Source organism: Maylandia zebra, linkage group LG22 (genome assembly GCF_041146795.1).
Source record: "Maylandia zebra isolate NMK-2024a linkage group LG22, Mzebra_GT3a, whole genome shotgun sequence".
Lineage (NCBI taxonomy): Eukaryota > Metazoa > Chordata > Actinopteri > Cichliformes > Cichlidae > Maylandia > Maylandia zebra.
Genome location: NC_135187.1, coordinates 13,112,659 through 13,130,813, shown reverse-complemented (window position 1 = coordinate 13,130,813; position 18,155 = coordinate 13,112,659). Strand labels below are relative to the sequence as shown.

The 18,155-nt window shown below is 42.0% G+C and overlaps 1 protein-coding gene across 3 annotated transcripts in view; it reads left to right on the top strand.

Annotated features, from left to right (window-relative positions):
• The window catches only part of LOC101479418 (RNA-binding motif, single-stranded-interacting protein 3), a 313,618-nt gene that overhangs the window by 227,494 nt on the left and 67,969 nt on the right, over positions 1-18,155 (top strand). For all 3 annotated transcript variants that reach the window (XM_004549004.4, XM_004549003.4, XM_076879451.1), the window contains 2 exons: positions 10,097-10,254; positions 15,423-15,502. In XM_004549004.4, the coding sequence (XP_004549061.1) occupies positions 10,097-10,254; positions 15,423-15,502 (238 nt within the window). The remainder of the gene's footprint in view (positions 1-10,096; positions 10,255-15,422; positions 15,503-18,155) is intronic.

The window sequence follows — 18,155 nt, the reverse complement described above, 5'->3', positions numbered from 1 at the left end:
GCAGCATCTTCATTGAAAGGTTGTCACTGAATGTCAAATTGTTTCGTGGGAAGTCAAACTCGATGTACTATGAGACTTACTGGACTGGATGCTTGGAAATATCACAGAATAAAACTGGTGATTCCTTTTTAAAAAAAAAATAATAATAATAATAATAATATTAATTCTCCAGGATTTTTTAAGGGATTTTAAAGTTTTTCTTATATATTTTCACTGATTTTCAGTCCACTCATGGTACCTAAGATTGAAATATGAATCATTCAAGCGTAAAAAGGCTCCTAACTCAAGGGGTCCAGCAGAGCTGTCTTTGCAAAGAACCAATTTTATATTCCAGGCACTTACTAGCAGCCTGTTGCAAAGACAGAGCATTTGTTCCCGTTTTAGTTGAATCAACGAAAATGACAAATATTTGTCCAGCTTATCCAAGGGAACACCAAGGCATTCCCAGACCAGCAGAGAGATATAATCTCTCCAGTGTATCCTGGCTCGGCCCGGGGCCTCCTCCCAGTGGGACATGCCCAGAACACCTCACTTAGGAGACGCCCAGGATGCATCCTTATCAAATACCCAAACCACCTCAGCTGGCTCCTTTCAATGTGGAGGAGCAGCGGCTCTACTCTGAGCCCCTCCCGGATGGCTGAACTTTTCACCCTATCACCCTAAGGGAGAGGCCAGCCACCCTTCGGAGGAAGCCCATTTCGCTTGTATTCGCAATCTCGTTCTTTCCTACACTATCCACAGCTCGTGACCATAGGTGAGGGTAGGAATGTAGATCGACCGGTAAATAGTTTTTGTCCAAAATTATTATTAAAAAAATCACTGAACCTTATTATTTTACTGTCATACACAGTTTAGGGTTAAAAAGATGCTGCTGTTTAAAGTAGGGCATAAAGACTAACGGACTGTTGGTACAACACTACACTTTAACTTCTCACTAATTTGGATTAATTCTGTATGTTATGGTAGCAAGTGAATTTGACCTTTAATGTTTGCACTTGTTTGCATTGGTGCAGTAAATAGCACATCGAAAGATATACCAAAAGTCCCTTTTGTGCCACAGCGCTCACTGTGCCTTATGTTGGATGAATATTTTACCAGCTACGCCAGCAGAGAGCAGATCAGGTTGAGAGAATGAGTAAAACAAAGTCCCACCACACTGTGTTAGCATTCTCAAAGGCTCAATAATGTATCACCCACTTTTGTTCCCTTACGCAGCATCTATCATCTCAGAATAATGCAGAGTAGCTGGAAAGCCATTTTCCATAAGCAGTAATGGGACAAAGATTGACAGTGTGTGTGTTTGTGTGCTTGTGTCTAAAAATCCCGTGTTGGCTCATGCTTACGCGTGTGTGTGTGTGCGTGTGAGAGAGACGTTGCGCTTATGAGATGCAGAGCTGTGCAATAGCATTGTGTGTAATTATGTGAGTGAATGAGTGTAGGCCTTAAAACCAAACTAAACACCTCAGTGCCTCTGGGTACTAGGACACACTTAGTTGTCATTGGCTTGGATTGCACTCATGGGAAAAATTCTGTGGCTGAATAATGTGATGTATTAAGGTGTGCTCTGCAGCAACGTATGGTAATTTGTAAGATTTTTATTTAATCAGGTAACATTGTATTCCAGCCAAATGGAACGCCGCATGAGCAAGGTGAACCTCTAATCTTTTGCCCCTGAGCTTCATATTCTGCTCTTTTTTTTAATCATTTTCATCTAGTAAAATACATAATCTTAAAAAAACAACTTTGTGCCCTGCTCCAAACTTCAAATTACTTTTTGCTGTGACAATGATATTGAGAGGTTAATTAATGGGCATTTTGTTAGCCACAATCTGTTAGTGAGTGGATAATCCTGTTGCAGCTACTAAGACTGATCAATCATGTGTATCCTTATGCGAGCAAAGAAAGTAATTGATCAGACTGGTAGCTTACAGTGAGCATGACTACAGCTTAGAGAAGCAGAAAGTCAACAGAGAAGAAGAAGGAGAAGGAAATAATCTTTTGGCATGTAAAGATAAAACATCTTTGATCCAACATATGCAGCACTTGGAGATACACATGTGCCAAGCATTATAGTGAGAGCGCTACCATTTGATGTTGCTTTTTTTTTTTTTTTGATGCACTGACAACTTTAAATATATATTTTTTCTCATTTCAAAATTCTGTTGTTCAGTTGCCACCACAGTCAGAAAAGGCCACCAGTTTGGTATTTAGGACCCTCTGGCCTGGGGTTAGGGTTCCTAACCACTCTGGTCATGCAGTATTGTGCAGTACTGTTGAGCCACCCCTCATTTCCTTATATTTTGCTTTTCATTCTAGCATAAAAGGGCATCTAACTCAAGGAGTGAACCAGTATTGTGACTAAACGTAACAGAAAACTTGATAAAATCACATTTTAAATTGTATCTTTAGGCATTTTATGCGTTTTTGCAACAGGCTGCTAATTGTAACAATTTGTTCCCATTTTGTTAGTCGAATCTACAAAAAATGCCAAAAATAACACAGTTTGACAGACATAAAATGATAAACTAGAAACTGAAACGGTCTCAGTGGAAAGATGACTGTCAAGAAGTCATTTTTAAAGAAAAGAAACGGGGAGAAAAGGCTGAAGTATGCCAAGTTACACAAAAAACTGAACCAAAAACAACAGGTCTTATGGAGTGATGAACAATAACAAATCCACATTTAAACATTTTTCTTTAATTGAGGTCATGAAAAAGGTGAAATAGTAAGGTTATATAGCTGTCTATCAAACACGGTGGAGGCTCTGTCATGATTTGGGACTGCTTTTCAGCCTCTTGTGTTCGGGACCTAGTCAAAACTGATGCAATTACAGAATTAAGAAATCTGGAAAAGCATCTGATTGGCTTAATTTTTGATCCCAGATGCAATGCAATAAAAGCATACCTGGATAAAAAAAAAAAACACACACTGCAGAATAATATCAGTCATGGCCCAGACCTCAACATTTCTGATTACTTAAAGAAATGACAAGAAAGCTTCCCTATGAGAGTTGAGGCTATGTTAAAGAAAAATCCAATGGTTTTATACAAGAAATGTGAAAGAAATGTGTGGTGGCTTAGGACCTTTGGGCAGTGTTGTCTGTTTGCCTACATTTGAAGTGAATCCAATGGGTTTAATGGAGGTATAAAGAATTTAAAATGCAGAAGTGACCTTACTTGTAGCAATTCCAAAGAAAGTTTACGCAGAGATAGAGGAATGAGTATCCGGAAGAAAAAGATTGAGTCAGTAATTTATTTAGTTTTTACCACCTGTCACATGATTTGCGGTGCCATATTCCTGCTCCTTCTGCTGTACACAAAGCTTTAATGGGATACTCCCACTCACACTGAAATGCGTCCAAAACACTAAAAAGAGTTGATGTATCTCTAGATTACAAACAACATCATCTTATGTGCGATGAAATGCAGATGATGGTGTTACTAATGAGTTACTGATGTTCTACTAATTATTACATCTGCTCACTTATTCTTGGATATAGTTGCATACAGCAGTTTGAATTAATTCCTCTCTGATTCTCATTTCCCTGCACTCGAGTTTTAGAAATAAGCTAATAATTAATGTTTTAAACCAATCATATGTGGCGTCTTCTTAATCTTTATTTTTTTGTCTTCCTTAATATTTTCTTTCACTGCTGGTAACAAGTATGTTTGGATGTATTTCAAAACAACAACAAAAAAACAAACACATTGAGACCTATAATCAAAAAAAAAGAAAGAAAGTAAGGACTTGGTGCGTGCGTGGGTGTAGCCGTCATTATATGCAGTGTTAAGTGAGGAGATTGGTGTTGTTTTGTTTTGTTTTTGATGCTTTCTTAATCACAATCAAGCCTACAGGTGCACACGCCAAAGTGATTACAGCAGTGCTGCCCACTAAGCCGATTCAGTTATGAATTAGCAGAAAGATGTTATCTATAAGAGAAATAATAAAGTAGTTTTAATACAGCTGCTAAAGAACTGGCAGCTATATGCCTACATAGTATGATTGCAGACTTTAGCTTAAACCCATTTACTGCAGAACTATTAAAGCCATGTTTAAGTGACAGGTGTTTCGGGCTGTTTGTTCACACATAATGTGGTAATTGGATTGTATAGGCTGCCCTGAGTGATGGCACAAATTCTTTGCCTCGTAGCCCTTCACAGCCCTTTGTTTCTAACAGAAGGTTTGAATCAGAAATATGGATTTCATCAGTCCTTCAATGAGCAGCCGAAGGACCTCACGCATTACCAGCTTGTGCTCTTGTTATCTCTTTTTTTTGGCATTGTAACATGCTGTTCTGTGATTAAGCCTGTCTACGTTGGAGGCATTTATGCATATTTTGAAATGTAAGGTGTGTTTGCATATGTCCGCTTGTCTGTAAAGATGCGTATCAGATCGAGCGAAACACTTCCTCCCTGCAAAGTTTCGCCATCTGTCTGTGAAATCGGACTTTGATGAATACATGGAGCCGTTGTAGAGGCCAAACTTTGAATCTGACGTTTTTTTGCGGCGCTGAAAAAATAAGTAGCTGCTATTTGTTTGACTGGCAAAAATAAATAAAGTAAATTTGAATTCTCACGTCAGAGGCTGACCATGAAACCTTTTGTACACTTGCAGCCTGGCTGTGCTAACAGCTACGTGCTCTTTAAATGACTGCAGAAGCAGTGAAAGACTGCGATAGGGATATATAGTCTTGGATGTGGACCGGGTTTGAAGTCCGGTGTCACAGAGGGTCTTTCATAATAGACAGAATCACTACAGAGTATTGAGGAAGCGTTTGACAGTAGCCTGTACAAAATGAAGTAAAATGATCCAAACCATCCACTTGAGAGTAGAAACAGGCAATGTTGGGAAGCACTCATCAAAGTGCAGCAAGCTGCCCAGCTGACTTTGCCTGCTGTTGTCTGACCAGCTGACTAGCCAGCTGACAGAATGATAGGTCCTTTGTAGTGTAGCTACTGTTTTGTCTCTGAATTCTCCAGCTCTTCACAAATTAAACTCAAATCTTTTGAAGTGAGTTGATGTGCTCATAGGCTTCTTCTCTCTCTAACTCCCCATTCTGCTCCTTCCTTCTTCTTGGTTGGCCAGCTTGTCTTTTGAATGCATTCTGCAGACTCAGGCTCCCACAGCAAGATCTGAGTACAGAGCCTCAACCTATATACAAGAGAACAGGAACGCTCCCTCTGGCATCTGCAAACTTGTCAGCCACACATCCTCACAACAGCAGAAACACAACAACTATTGCTTCCTTGCAGTTTTCTCCAACCAGTCAACACATAAACCATTGTCTGTGGCTTTAATTGTGCTCCTTCAGGCTGCTGGTTAGTCACACAACAAGCCAGAGTGGCATACCTGAGGGAAGTGTATTGTGTGTTTGTTGTAGCAAGGATTGACAACCTTATAGACACGTATACCCAAGCACGTATACGCTTGTAGAGTGTGTATCTGAGCTCAGAGGAGCATCCAAAAAGCCCTATAGTACCAATTATACATAGAGCTCTTTACTCTTGAGCAAGAAGAATGGATAGAGGGCGACAGGAGAGACGCCATGGAAGCAAGGACGGACAACGCTTGGTGTACAAAGTTAGGAAACTCTCATTACTGAAAGAGAAAAGGAAGAAGGTTAGTAAAGTGATTTAAAGGAAAAGGGAATGAAAAGATGTGGGTGCAAGGTAAATCAGGGAGAGAAAGGATTGTTGGAAAGAGACTGAAGGCGACTCAGTCTCAACCTGGATTTGGATGCGGTGCCCCGAGTCAAGTCACATATCTATCTTTCTAACGTTTAACCGTTAAATGGATACAGCCCTGAGAGCCCTATAGGCAGAATGAGAGACTTCTAACGCCCGACGTTTCTTCTCCCTCCAGCGTTGTCAAAAGGCAACAAGGGCTTCCTTTAATGTGCCATATCTGCCTGTCATGTCAGCTGCCTCCATCTCTCTTTCTCATCGGCTCTCCGTACCCTTTCATTCCTTAACCTTTTGCACGTGATCTGCAACTCCTATTTTCTGTTTAACCCAGATCCTCGCTTTCTTTTCTCTTCCTGTCTAATACTCTCCCTTCCACGTAGAATGGTAATGTTCTCAGAAATTACAGTGAGGTAAACAGAGCAGGGTGTCGAAATGAAATAACTGCTACAGGGCTGTCAGCTCTAGCGAGGGGCCCATCCGTCAGCAGGAAATGACATGTCGCACCCCCCACCGCATTCCCCCCCCCCCCCCCCCCCCCCTCGTCCCGCCATTCTCCCTTTCTGTCACACGCACAGTTGGATTCCTCCTGTCCTCCTGGTGGCAAGGTGAAGGAATTATGCTCATCAAAGCCCCAGTGTAGCCTGGAGCCTTTCCATTAACCTTCCACAATGCTGGTCAATGGCGAGAGAGACATTCAACCATCGACACGCAGAAGAAGGAGGCTCGCTTACACGACTTGAAACACACACAGAGCCGAAAGATACATAAACGCATACACGAGTGTACAGTAATATAGTCTGCATTAAATGGAACAAACACACATAATTACTAATAGATGGGCTACACACAGGTGCACGCAAGCGCACACACACCTCAATTACCGTTTCATTCATAGCGTGACAGCGGAGCATGTGCAAAGGCTGACATTAAAGGAAATTAAATCTCCTTGAGGAATGGGCCAGCCCATCTCACCTCCCGTCAAAATACTCCAGTTTCCACTCCTCTCCATAACCTTCTCATCTGGGTATTTAGGGCTTTGTGATGCGGAACGTCATCAAAGAGAAAACTTAGCGAGGCGGCCGTGCGTAGACGAGGCCTCCCCCGCGATAATCCCCCACCCCCTTTGCAAACGGAGCCCTCTACTTTTAGCCCACGCACACAAATTACCGCATCACATTCTGTCCTCACTCTTTCACCGCGTGCGCTGTCTCGTGCTTATAGGAGAAAGTGCTTTCATTCCAGTGTGCGCGCAGAAACTGTTTTATCATTGGCTTAGCTCAATGAGGGAGTCAGTCAGTTAACTCTTTGATCCGGACCTCCTTTCTGCATCGGAATATGAAGCCTATTTGACATAATCCTGAAAAACATCAGCTCACGTAACCAATGAAATTCAAAGGAAGGCGCAGCTGCAAGGGTGCACACACTGAAGGGACTTAGCAAGAGAGTGACACGTGTACAGTAGATTTTTACAGACAGATTTAATTAAGCTCCATTCACTGCCAAATCCCGTGTTATACAAACTCTTGCGAGCTTTTTCTCTCACATGCTCCAAAGCACCCAAATGTGACACACTTGTAGAATAAGGAGGTGGAGTTTAGTTAGGTAATTGAGTTTCCTGGGTAAAGGAGAAAAAAGCTGTGGTCTCGGGCGCTGGCTTTCTCCCACAGGTTTTCATCAGATCAAACATGTCCTGTCAGATAAGACAGCTAATTAATCAGGGGAGGGACCAGTCCTGTCCACTGACGGATAGAAAGATGGAGGCAAGAGACTGGTGGAGACACTTCCTTTCCTCTTCCTTAACCTCTTTCTCCATCATCAGCAGAAAGCAAAACAGGACAAAGTGAGAGAGTGTTGCCTGTAGAGTCTGTGAAGACTCTCAAAGACAGTGTTTACGCAGCCTGCAACTGAAGTAACTCCACAACCCCCAGCTGAGAAGATGACAGACTTCTGTGCTGAAGTTGCTGTTTACAGTACTGCATGTGCGTATGAAATATGTAACTGAGAATTCACTTTTTTTAAAACTTTTTTGAGGCCAAGTCAGCTGTTTTTCCAAATAAAACCATATTAATCTCCTAGGACCTGGCGTCCACATATGTGGACATCACATTTTGGGTTATTTAGACCAAAATACTCAATTTTGCTGTACAAGGGCCTGATATCCACTTACAAGGACATTATACTGCTACTGTTCTATCAACATTTTAAACAAATATCCTCATATGTGGCTCTTATTTTTCTTAAAAACAAAAATAAGGTAAAAAGAAATCTGGTAATTCTTTGTTTTTACATTCATCAGGCCGCAATCAGCCCAAATATCAAAGAGAAATTAAAAATGCATGCCGTGGAAGAGTTCAGGTCTTAGGAGGTTAAACTAAATTTTAAAGGAAATTCCAAAAGGTTGATCTGGACGTAGCGTTTTCAGTGGGAGAAACATTTCCTCACTCATCCATGTGACTTCTACAGTCTCAGCTGACTACACGTTTCCCCAACCTTATAAACAGTACATTTGCACAATAACTGAAACCAGTTATTGTGCAAATGTGAGGTTAGTTCCTTGATCATTAATATACAAATTGTCATGACCGTTGATCAATAGCCACTCATTGATGAATGACCATTGATTATTGATCAAAGACCACTGACCAATGGCTGTGAGTATCATTCACAGACAGTAGGGCGATGGTTGCAATCACAGCATTGTAGGATGGCGAAAGATGTACCCATAGGCCCCCTCCTCAATTCAGAGATGGTCTTTCCCTTTTCACATAGTTAATATCAAAAAGTCATTTGCCCTCAGTTTTTCTTCTTCTTCTTCTTCTTGTCTTGTTGCCAATTTTTGACATTTATGAGCCTGGACTTGGCAGATCCACGCCTTAAAAAAATGTATTTATTGATTTCATTTCATACATTTTTATGCGCACGTGTCTTGGAAAATTGCTGTTGTTATTCAGAACAGATTCAGCCACCTTCCTCATTATTAGATTGTAGACCATGACACAGATTATTACTGCCTTTTTACATGATGGTGCTTAAAGCTCCTCCACTGCTCACATTATTGATCTAACCTGACAAGGGAGGCTGCTCTTACAAATCAAAGGAAATTTATTTATAATTTATTGTATCGCACATGCACATTTAAAATGAATCGTACATAATAGATGAATATTTTTCTTTTTGTTGTTTATAAGACTTTAAAATTAACTGATATTGTTTTAACATTTCACACTCTGGTAAACACTAGAAGTTTTACCTTTTACTGATGCAACAATAATCATGTAAGTGTCATTAAAATGTTTCAGTGCACATTCTCTTATTAACTTAGACCATGCCTCTGTGTAGTGGAATTAACTCGTGATGATCCCAGCGCCTTTTGAATGAAAGGATGAAAGACACAAGTGTGAAACAGATCAGACCTGGCTGTTTGCCTGATTAGAGTGGACTGTTGCTACCTGCACGTTGGAAAGATGGATTGAATGTTATTCGGTTCATTTGAAAGAGTATATGCTAATTTGCCTGTAGCATATATGATTAGAACTAAGGGCAGCACAATGTAGCTTAATGCTTAATTAAGAGAGACTGACTGACTGGTGGAAGAGAAATATAGATGGAGGCATAGTTTGGTGGCTTGCCTGGCACAGGCAGTGACTGATTGGCTGGTGGGGCTGTTTCCAGCTGCTCTACTGTAGATCTCAACGGGCTTTCTGTTACCTCGGGCTCACCCCAGCACCAGCTGTGCTTTCGTACCTAGCTTGCAGTAGCCCCTGGGCACTACACTGAAAACACTGTTGTATAATACACAGCTTTTCTTTTAATAATAATAATAATAATAATAATGGATACTTTATTGATCCCCATGGGGAAATTACTTGTTTTTCTCTGCATTTGACCCATTCACTCAGTGAAGCAGTGGGCAGCCCACTAAGCAGGCGCCTGGGGAGCAGTGTGTAGGGACGGTACCTTGCTCAGGGGTACCTCCCTACACACTGCTCCCCGGGCGCCTGCTGTTTCTCTTGATTTTTTACCTGACCACTAAAAAGAAACACCCAGAAGATGCCATTCAAGCTATTCTGAATATATCCACCATGCTACTTGTTAAATTGTCATAATACATTGAGTGTACTAATACTTGCACATGCTCATTTTTTATATTTCTTTATTGCATTTAAGTGGAATATGTGAGTGTCAGCAGGGCCAGATGTCATGCGAGCTTAGCCTGGATTTGGCTGCACAGTTAGCAGTATTGCAACACGTTGCATGATTCCTCACAACCCAAAGCTGATGTATTATTTCATATTTTCTGCAATTGATAGTGATGCATTATTTCTCATACCATCTTCTCTTTTCCTTTCTTCTCTTTGCCGTCTGTCCAACCTCTCCCTCCTCTTCACTCCTCGAAATCTCTGGCATTGCAGCAACAAGAGCAGGACCCCACCAACCTGTACATCTCCAACCTGCCAGTGTCTATGGATGAGCAGGAGCTGGAGAATATGCTGAAGCCTCTGGGTCACGTCATCTCCACAAGGATACTGAGGGATGCCAACGGGGTCAGCAGAGGAGTCGGCTTTGCCAGGTAAACAATGTTAATGAAGCAAGTGTTAAATATGCCTCCTTTCAGTCCCTACAAATGGTATGCCAAGCTCTAAAAGCCAGATCATTTCTGTAATACAACTCTCTAGCATCTCTCTTTATGCTGCACACCTCGACTTTGTAATAGGCTTTATTTTAAAAATGCTAAGTCTGAAGAGTAAGTCGAGATAAGCCTGCTGGCACACAGTAATCAGGGTTATTTTTTAAAACTTTACAAAGCTCCCTCCCAAGCCACAGAAGACACTATACAACTGTTGTCACAGGTTGAGGAGTGTTCCTTGTGGTGAGTAAATCTAACTAGGATTTTTACCCACTGCTCACATTAAGATCTGCCCTAGTTCAGCTGTGCCCTGAGATGACTCGTGTCTTGTTTTTGGTACTAAATTAATAAAATACATTGTACGTGTACTGGCAAGCACACGCTTGTGCATTGTCTGAAATATGAACTGGTACTTATGTAGCGCTTTTCTACTGAATTTGAGCAATATCCACTACAGGCCTCATTCACCCACATATTTGTACAAGTGCTTTTTTCTGTGCCTAAGCACATCATGTTCACACGCTCACACTCACATGATGGATGCATCAGGTGCAACTCAGGCTTCAGTATCTGGCCCGAGCATAGTTCGACATACAGGTTGGGCTCAACCACTGAGTTTCTGATTACTAGACGAGCTGCTACTAATATGCTTTTCATTTTAGACAGTGAAAATATGAAAATATGATTTGATTCTTCCTCTAAGCCTGTTTGTCCATCCATCTGCATATGAGTTAATGAATGCTTTCAGCTGTGCATTCTCAAAAATTAACAGATACCACCAATGATTGTGTGTGTATTATATATAGTAATAGTATATATAGTAGAGTAACGGATGCTATTTTTCCCAAAACAAAGTCTGAATGACTGAACAGTTTGTTTCTTTTTCTACTTAGAAAAGTTTCCACTTCAGCTTGTTAATCCCCCAAAGTCATAAACCGTTCTGTCCTTGTCCTCGACAGCAGCCACCAGGCTCTCATTCCTCTCCACACATTCCTTCCCTGTTTACCCAGAGGAGGCCAATGACGGCCACAGAACCACCATCTTGCAGGGATTTTTCTTAATCACCTGCTCTGGCTGAACTCCTCTCCTATTCCCTGCTCTATTACCAGGGGTTACAGCAGGACAGACTGGCACAAACACACAAAAACACACACACACACACACACACACACACACACTTGCACACCAATATGAGCATCTGCAGAGTTAGACCTTTACGCAGGCGTACACACTTGTGAATATGCACGCGTGCATGCTCGTGTGCACGCACGCAAACACGCGCTGAAAAGCAAGCTCTCACACAGAGACACAGGTAGGCAGCCTCCTGCAGACCAACAAGCAGAGCACAGCAACAACCTGCCACAGGCCACCTGTTCAAGAAGCTCTCGGTGGGAGGAGGAAGACGCATGACGGAAAGGGAGGGTGAGACATGAGTGTGAAGCGATGATCAGATAAAAGCTTTAGAAGTTAATATACAGAGAAAGAGAAGGTGAATGAATAGAGAAGGAATTGAGGAAACTTTTTAGAAGACTGAGAAATACTAAGATGAATTAAAAATTTCCATGAGCGTTGGCGTGTGATGAGTAAAGAGAGTACAGGTCAGGGAAAAGGGTAAAAAAAAAGATCCAACCAAAGCAAAAATAAACAAACAAAAACCAACACAATTGAATGTTTTTTATGAATTGGAGAACTCCCATTAGCTGTGTCGACAGACATACAGACAGCTGCTGAGGGCTGTGCTGTGTGGGGCATTAGAGAGAGTAAACTGAGCTAAGTGTTTGTGGGCCGATCCATTACTGTTATCAGAGCCCATTACTCCAGCCCCAGCACTAATCATTGCAGACAGCAGCACCTGATGCCATTAACCAGCAGCGCACACAGAAAATCCAGCCGGCTTCACTGTCTACCTGGCTGACTCTCTGACTGACTTGTTACCCCAAAAGCTTGACTGACCAGCAGACAGTGAGTCTGACTGGTTTGCTTCCCTGTGAGTGTCTAACAGCCTGTCCGCCATATGCACTTCATGTCTACTTACATCCTTTCCGTTTACCATCCTGCTGTGCAGCTGGAGAGAAAGAAGGAAAGATGTTATTGTGTGTAGGAAGGCTAAAAAGTGCAATGAAATACAAAGAGAAGCTTTGCTTTGACATTCAGTCAGAGAAGCACTAAATAAACAGTGAAGAAGGGGGATGCATCCAGCTGCTATTGTAAGCCTGTCTCTTTTAAAATGGACAACAAAAGCATCCCAACAAACAACCTCAAAACGGCTTGTGCTTTGATAATGGAGTCCACACCACAAAAGTCATTATTTCATAAGCACTACAAGGTTGTTAAGCTTGAGCGATAAAGAGGTTAGCTGTGCTTCAGGCAGATCCTCTCCGTGTCACTAGCCTGCCTCCTAAAGTGAGAGCATTATGAGGCAATAATTTCCGTGTTCGTAGGACTGTGCTGAGATTCAGTGTTTGGTGTGGATTAGGAGCATATTGCCAGCGTATGTTGTAAACATAAACACTCGATGTATGCAGTTCCCGGTATATTCACTTCAGCTTTCTGATGTGGCACCTATATCAAAAAATCTATAGCATATAAACAGAGATAAATAAACAATGAATCAGAACAATGATTTCTTATAAAATTAATGAATTAATTAACCAGCTGGCTGCTCTTGTACTTCAAGTTTAGTAGTAGTTTTTTTGTTTTGTTTTGCTTCTTTTGAGTGAAAATGTGCTGTGTATAACTTAATATATCTTTTTGAATATTATTTTATAAATTAAAGTCATTTTTAGAAACTCGTTATGTTTTGCAGTTAGCTGAGTTCCATTGGTTGGTTCATATCGGCCTTTCACTAACACTCGTGGAACAGAAGGGAAAGAGTGAGGGCTGGGGAAAGGGAGGATACAGGGTCAGTGAGAGATTGATGATGCCAGGAAGTGTGAAAGATTATATATTCTAAAAAGAGGAGTAGGGAGGAGAAAAGGGGAGAATGATTTTGATGTGGATAGGGCATAATGTTGAAAGAAAAGGATGGACACAGTGGGAAGGAAAGGAGGGCACAGAAAGTGAGAGAGATGGGCCAGGAGAGAGGAAGGATAACGGTGAAAGATGGAGGAAATAACCAAGGTTGAAAGACGGGGAAGAATGAGAGAGACGTCAAAAAGAAAAGGTGTAGACGGGCTGGGAGTAAGATGGATGAGATGGAGAGCGCGATAAAGAAGCTATGGTAAAAAAGAAAAGAAAGAAAGATGAAGGTAGCGATAGCAGAAGGATGGGAGACAGAGGACAGGGAAGGGGGAGGCTGACAGGATGATATGAGTATTTTAGGAGGTGAGGGAGAATAAAGCATGAAAATCTGGAAGGCAATGAATTCTGCACATTCCAAGCGCATATTACCATAAAGACATGGCATTCAGTCAAGCCTGGATTTAAAAACTCTCTCATTTTAATATGTCTTCTTTGCGTCTATAAGGGAATCTGCAATATATGCACAACACGGATCGTGCAAATTCATGCAAAAGGATATTTGCTTTTTAATATGTTACTGTCTTAACACAATTGAAATTTTCAGACAAATCCATTGCACATTGAAAAAGAAAATCCTAGCATTTTACTCATGCAGGCTGTAATATGGAAGGTGTTTAAAAATTCTTGTAGCACACACAGTTAAGCTGCAAGTTAAAGGAATATTTTGATATTATTTGCTCTTACATCAACTTGTAAGAGAAACTGATAATTAAGTTACATCTTTGGATTTATGGTCTTATACCTTTTCAATGTCAGATAGGGTGTGTGTATGTGTGTGTGCGCATGCGTTGTAGATCATTTGCTGTAACTTTCCGAAAGCAGCCAGCCAACATTCACACCCACCTCATGCCATGAGCGGCCAGCTGTGTGGAGGTGAAAGAGGAGACAGCCATTGTAATTGTCTTTCAAACTTTTGTTGTTGCTGTGTGTCCACCTGTGGAGCTTTTGATTTGTAACACTGAACGCAACACAGCGAATGCCTGAAGTGTGTGGCCCTTCTCTACGATAGCCATTCTCCTGGTTTGGCCACACACTTCTGATTCCCAGTGTGGTCAGCAGCCAGTCTGAAGAAGGTCTCCCAGCCCTTAGCTTAGCTTTACAGAAAAGAGCTGCTCTCCAGCACACGATCATTTCTTTAATATGCCAAAGTGAGAGTACAAATTGTTTTAATTTACTGGTGTTCAACTAGTAAAATTTATTAGCCTAGGGCAATAATTCCCTGTAGTTGTCACTGTGAGGCAACTAGTCTAGAATTCATGAATGCAGTGCTCTCAGCCAATAATAAGTCACATTTACTAGGAAACACCCACCAAGGATTCTGATTAGTTTTCTGAAATGCAAAATTGCATAGAAAATATGTATATGCATGTGTGTATAGGTTACATCTCCTATTATATTTCAAATCTTTGGAGCTCAAGTTGCTCAACTTTCCTTTAGGGTATCTGTTTATTGTTGCAGAGCAGTGTGTGTGTGTGTGTGTGTGTGTGTGTGTGCATGTGTGTGTGTGTATGTGTGTGAGAATGACAACAACACTCATATGCATTTGAAATGTACGTGTTTTGATGTTATGTGTGTATGACATTAGTGTGTGTAGGCTTGTGATGTGAAGATCAGAGCCCCCCTGCTGGCCAGCTGCTTGGCCTGTATATACTCTTTGATCCTTTGGTTGGAAAAGTGGAGACGAGTCAATCAACTTCCTGTGTTCTCGCTCATCTTCACACTGGAATTGCCTTTTATAAGCATGTAATTTCTACCTTCCCGTACCACCTCATCTTTCACGCCTTTCACCTACTCTCCAAAACTTTCTATGCTTTGTCTTTTCCGTTATGCGCAGAAAAGGACTGCATAAACACCTCTTTGCCTGAAAGCCCTGAATTTCATTATGAACCTCTGACTCATGTAACCAGTGACTTGATACGGCAGATCAGCTCTCGATAGTCTCACTGCACTATTAGTATGAAAAGACTGATGCTACACAGCCAGCAGGACACAGTTTAGGGGGTGATGCTTTATGGTTGTAAATGTGTCATCGGTGCTTCTGCTACAAACAGATTGTTAAATTGAACCCTACATGCCGCATGTCGTTGCAGGATGGAGTCTACAGAGAAATGTGAAGTAGTGATACAGCACTTCAATGGAAAATACCTGAAAACCCCACCAGGCATTCCAGGTGAGTCTCACCTCTTTTGCTTCACATTACTCTCACATCACCCCTTCCTTTTCTTTTTTTTGGGTGGGGGAGGCATCATTTTGCAATAAGGAACTGCCTTTCTAATTCACTTATGGTAATTCCTCATCTCAGATCTGCCGGACAGCTTGATAGATTGCGTACACTGCTGTTTCTGACATCTGAAGCTAACTGTCGTGGTTCTGGCTCAATAGCTGATGGTTCTATAGGTCTCTTCCTCGCTCGTTCTGTAACGTCTTCACTCCGTGTCACCGTCTCTCTCCCTGGTGGTGCTCAGGCTGCAGGCTGGAACTTCTCGGGCAGGAGAAAACCCTCTTAATATTCACACTCATGCCTCTGTGCTGTTCTTCGCAATCTACTTAAGAGCTTGCACTCTCCCCTCGTTCCTCTTCTGCTCCTGCTCCTGCTCTCTCTGTTGCGGTGTCCTCTCGCCTTCCTATCGCTCTCTTTTCTGCAGTCACCCTAGACAGTGGCCAAGGAGAAAGCAGACAGGGAAACATGGGTGAAAGAAAGAATAGCAGAAAATGGAGACAGATGTAGAGACGAGATTGTACCTCGCCGTGTATCGGTGCTGAAAGAGGCATCACAGTTCCACAAGTAAGCAGGCAAGGCATTGGAAAAAGAAGCAAGTCTCCAGGGGAGTGAGAGTATCAAGAGGTGGCAGTGGAAGAAAAGTGAGTTGGAAGGGAGTAAAGATATGGGGAAAAAAGTGTCAGAGGGAAAGGCCAGGATGAAGAAAAAATGCTGCTTAAGCACTTTTGGGTCCAGGTGCTGCAGCAGAGTCTCCCGTGTATCCCAGCAGGACATGAGGGCCAGACGGGGTGATACCTGAGGAGATCTCCTTCACCACTGTGGCAGCTATATTAACACTCACACCTCCAACCAGCAGCATAGAAACAGACCCATAAATCGCTCTCCTCTATCCAGTAATATCTCAGAAAGACTGGATTTAGAATCTCCGTATGTGCTCAGTCACTGCATAGCCAGCAGCCATTAAAGGCAAGGTGAGTGGTTATATTGAAGTTGAGCCGTAATAGGAAACCTTTAAAGCTGTAATATCAGGCTGACCTTCCCCTTTAAGGGTCTATCTCCCTGCCGCTCAGGCTTTATTATTGTTAATGGATTGTTCAGGCTTGTGCCAAGCATGGAGATTTACCGCCCTGATCGAGGAAATCCTTCTGTGGAATTAAGAATGGTTACGTTTACAAGGTCCGCTCTGGTTCAGCGCTGCTATGGTCCCTGCTAAAAGGTCTATGAAAGCTTCTCTTTCCTTGCTTTACACCTGAACTTTTACTGTTCTTCGAGTTGTTGCCATTTGTGATATGTGGTGATACGGTACTTCCAAAGGTTGCTTTCGGTTTATTAGCTTGGGCTTTAGTTTTGTAGTTTTTGTCACAAGCCTGATATATTCACCTGAATTCACCGGGAATTTGGGAATCTGATGAAATTGTACCACGCAACCTGAAGGGAACAAGCCGACAAGCAGTCAGAGAAGCTATGCAACCAAAACTTGAGTAAGCAAGTCAGAATTGTTAGTCAAGTTCCTCTTTGGATGTGGCAATTGTGTAAAAGGGGATCAGGTCAAATACTTGAACCTTGTCGGACTTCTTTAAAAAAATTATAACTTCCTTCCAAATACCAGAGTAAGTAACACTGATATGGTAGATGCACAAAAGCTATAAGTTAGCAGCTGAATTTTCAAGTTTGCTGTGCTGGTACGCTGCAGATGCTCTCAGATGTTCTGATGATGAATAATGATAGAGTAATGCTCCCTGTGATATTTTATACTTTTTCCATAGTTTTCAGTTCACATGAGGGTGGGGTGGAGATGAAGCTGTTCTTTTTTCCTCTATGATGTTGACTTGCTGTCTCCTAAATGGAGATTTCTGGACATTTTGCTGTTATCAAACTCAGATGTTCCTTTGCTGAGGGCCCTAGGGCTGTTTCTGTTTCTCACAGAGGGAGAGCGAACAGCCCTTTAGTAAAAGTGTATTTTTGTGTGTTGGGTTGCCTGAAAGTGCGCGTGTTATGCGTTTGCACTGCATTTGTATTGGTCTCAAATTTATGCGTGTTCACATTCATGCACGTGTATTTAAATTTCTGCATTTCCAAATGGGTGCACATACATACCGTGTGCTGACAGTCTCTCTGTGTGTGTGTGTGTGTGTGTGTGTGTGTGTGGTTGTGTGTGTGTGTGTCATTTTGGTGGTATTTCCCCAGAGCCCTTTGCTATGCAGGGCAGCTTCTTCATCCATCCTACTTTGACAGCTCAGCAGCACCCCCCGGGGGGCTCCCACCACACGCAGCACAGGCGGAGTGTGTGTGTGTTTGTCTGTGTGTGCGTGCATGAGTATGCTTATGTGACAGCCATGACTGTTACACTGTGTGAGCCTTGACACACGCACAAACCACATAAGCACAAATATGGCCATGCACCGCTGACTTTGACCTCAGTGGAATGTCAGCATCCATATAATGCTAATGAGAAACTTCTTTTTTCTTTCTCTTACCACCATTTAGTGTTTAAAACATGCTCTCAAGCATACACAACACATTTAGGGTAGCACTCCCAACACACATGCATATATACAGGCACACATTTCTCAATCATCAGGCTTACTCCCCCAAACCTCTC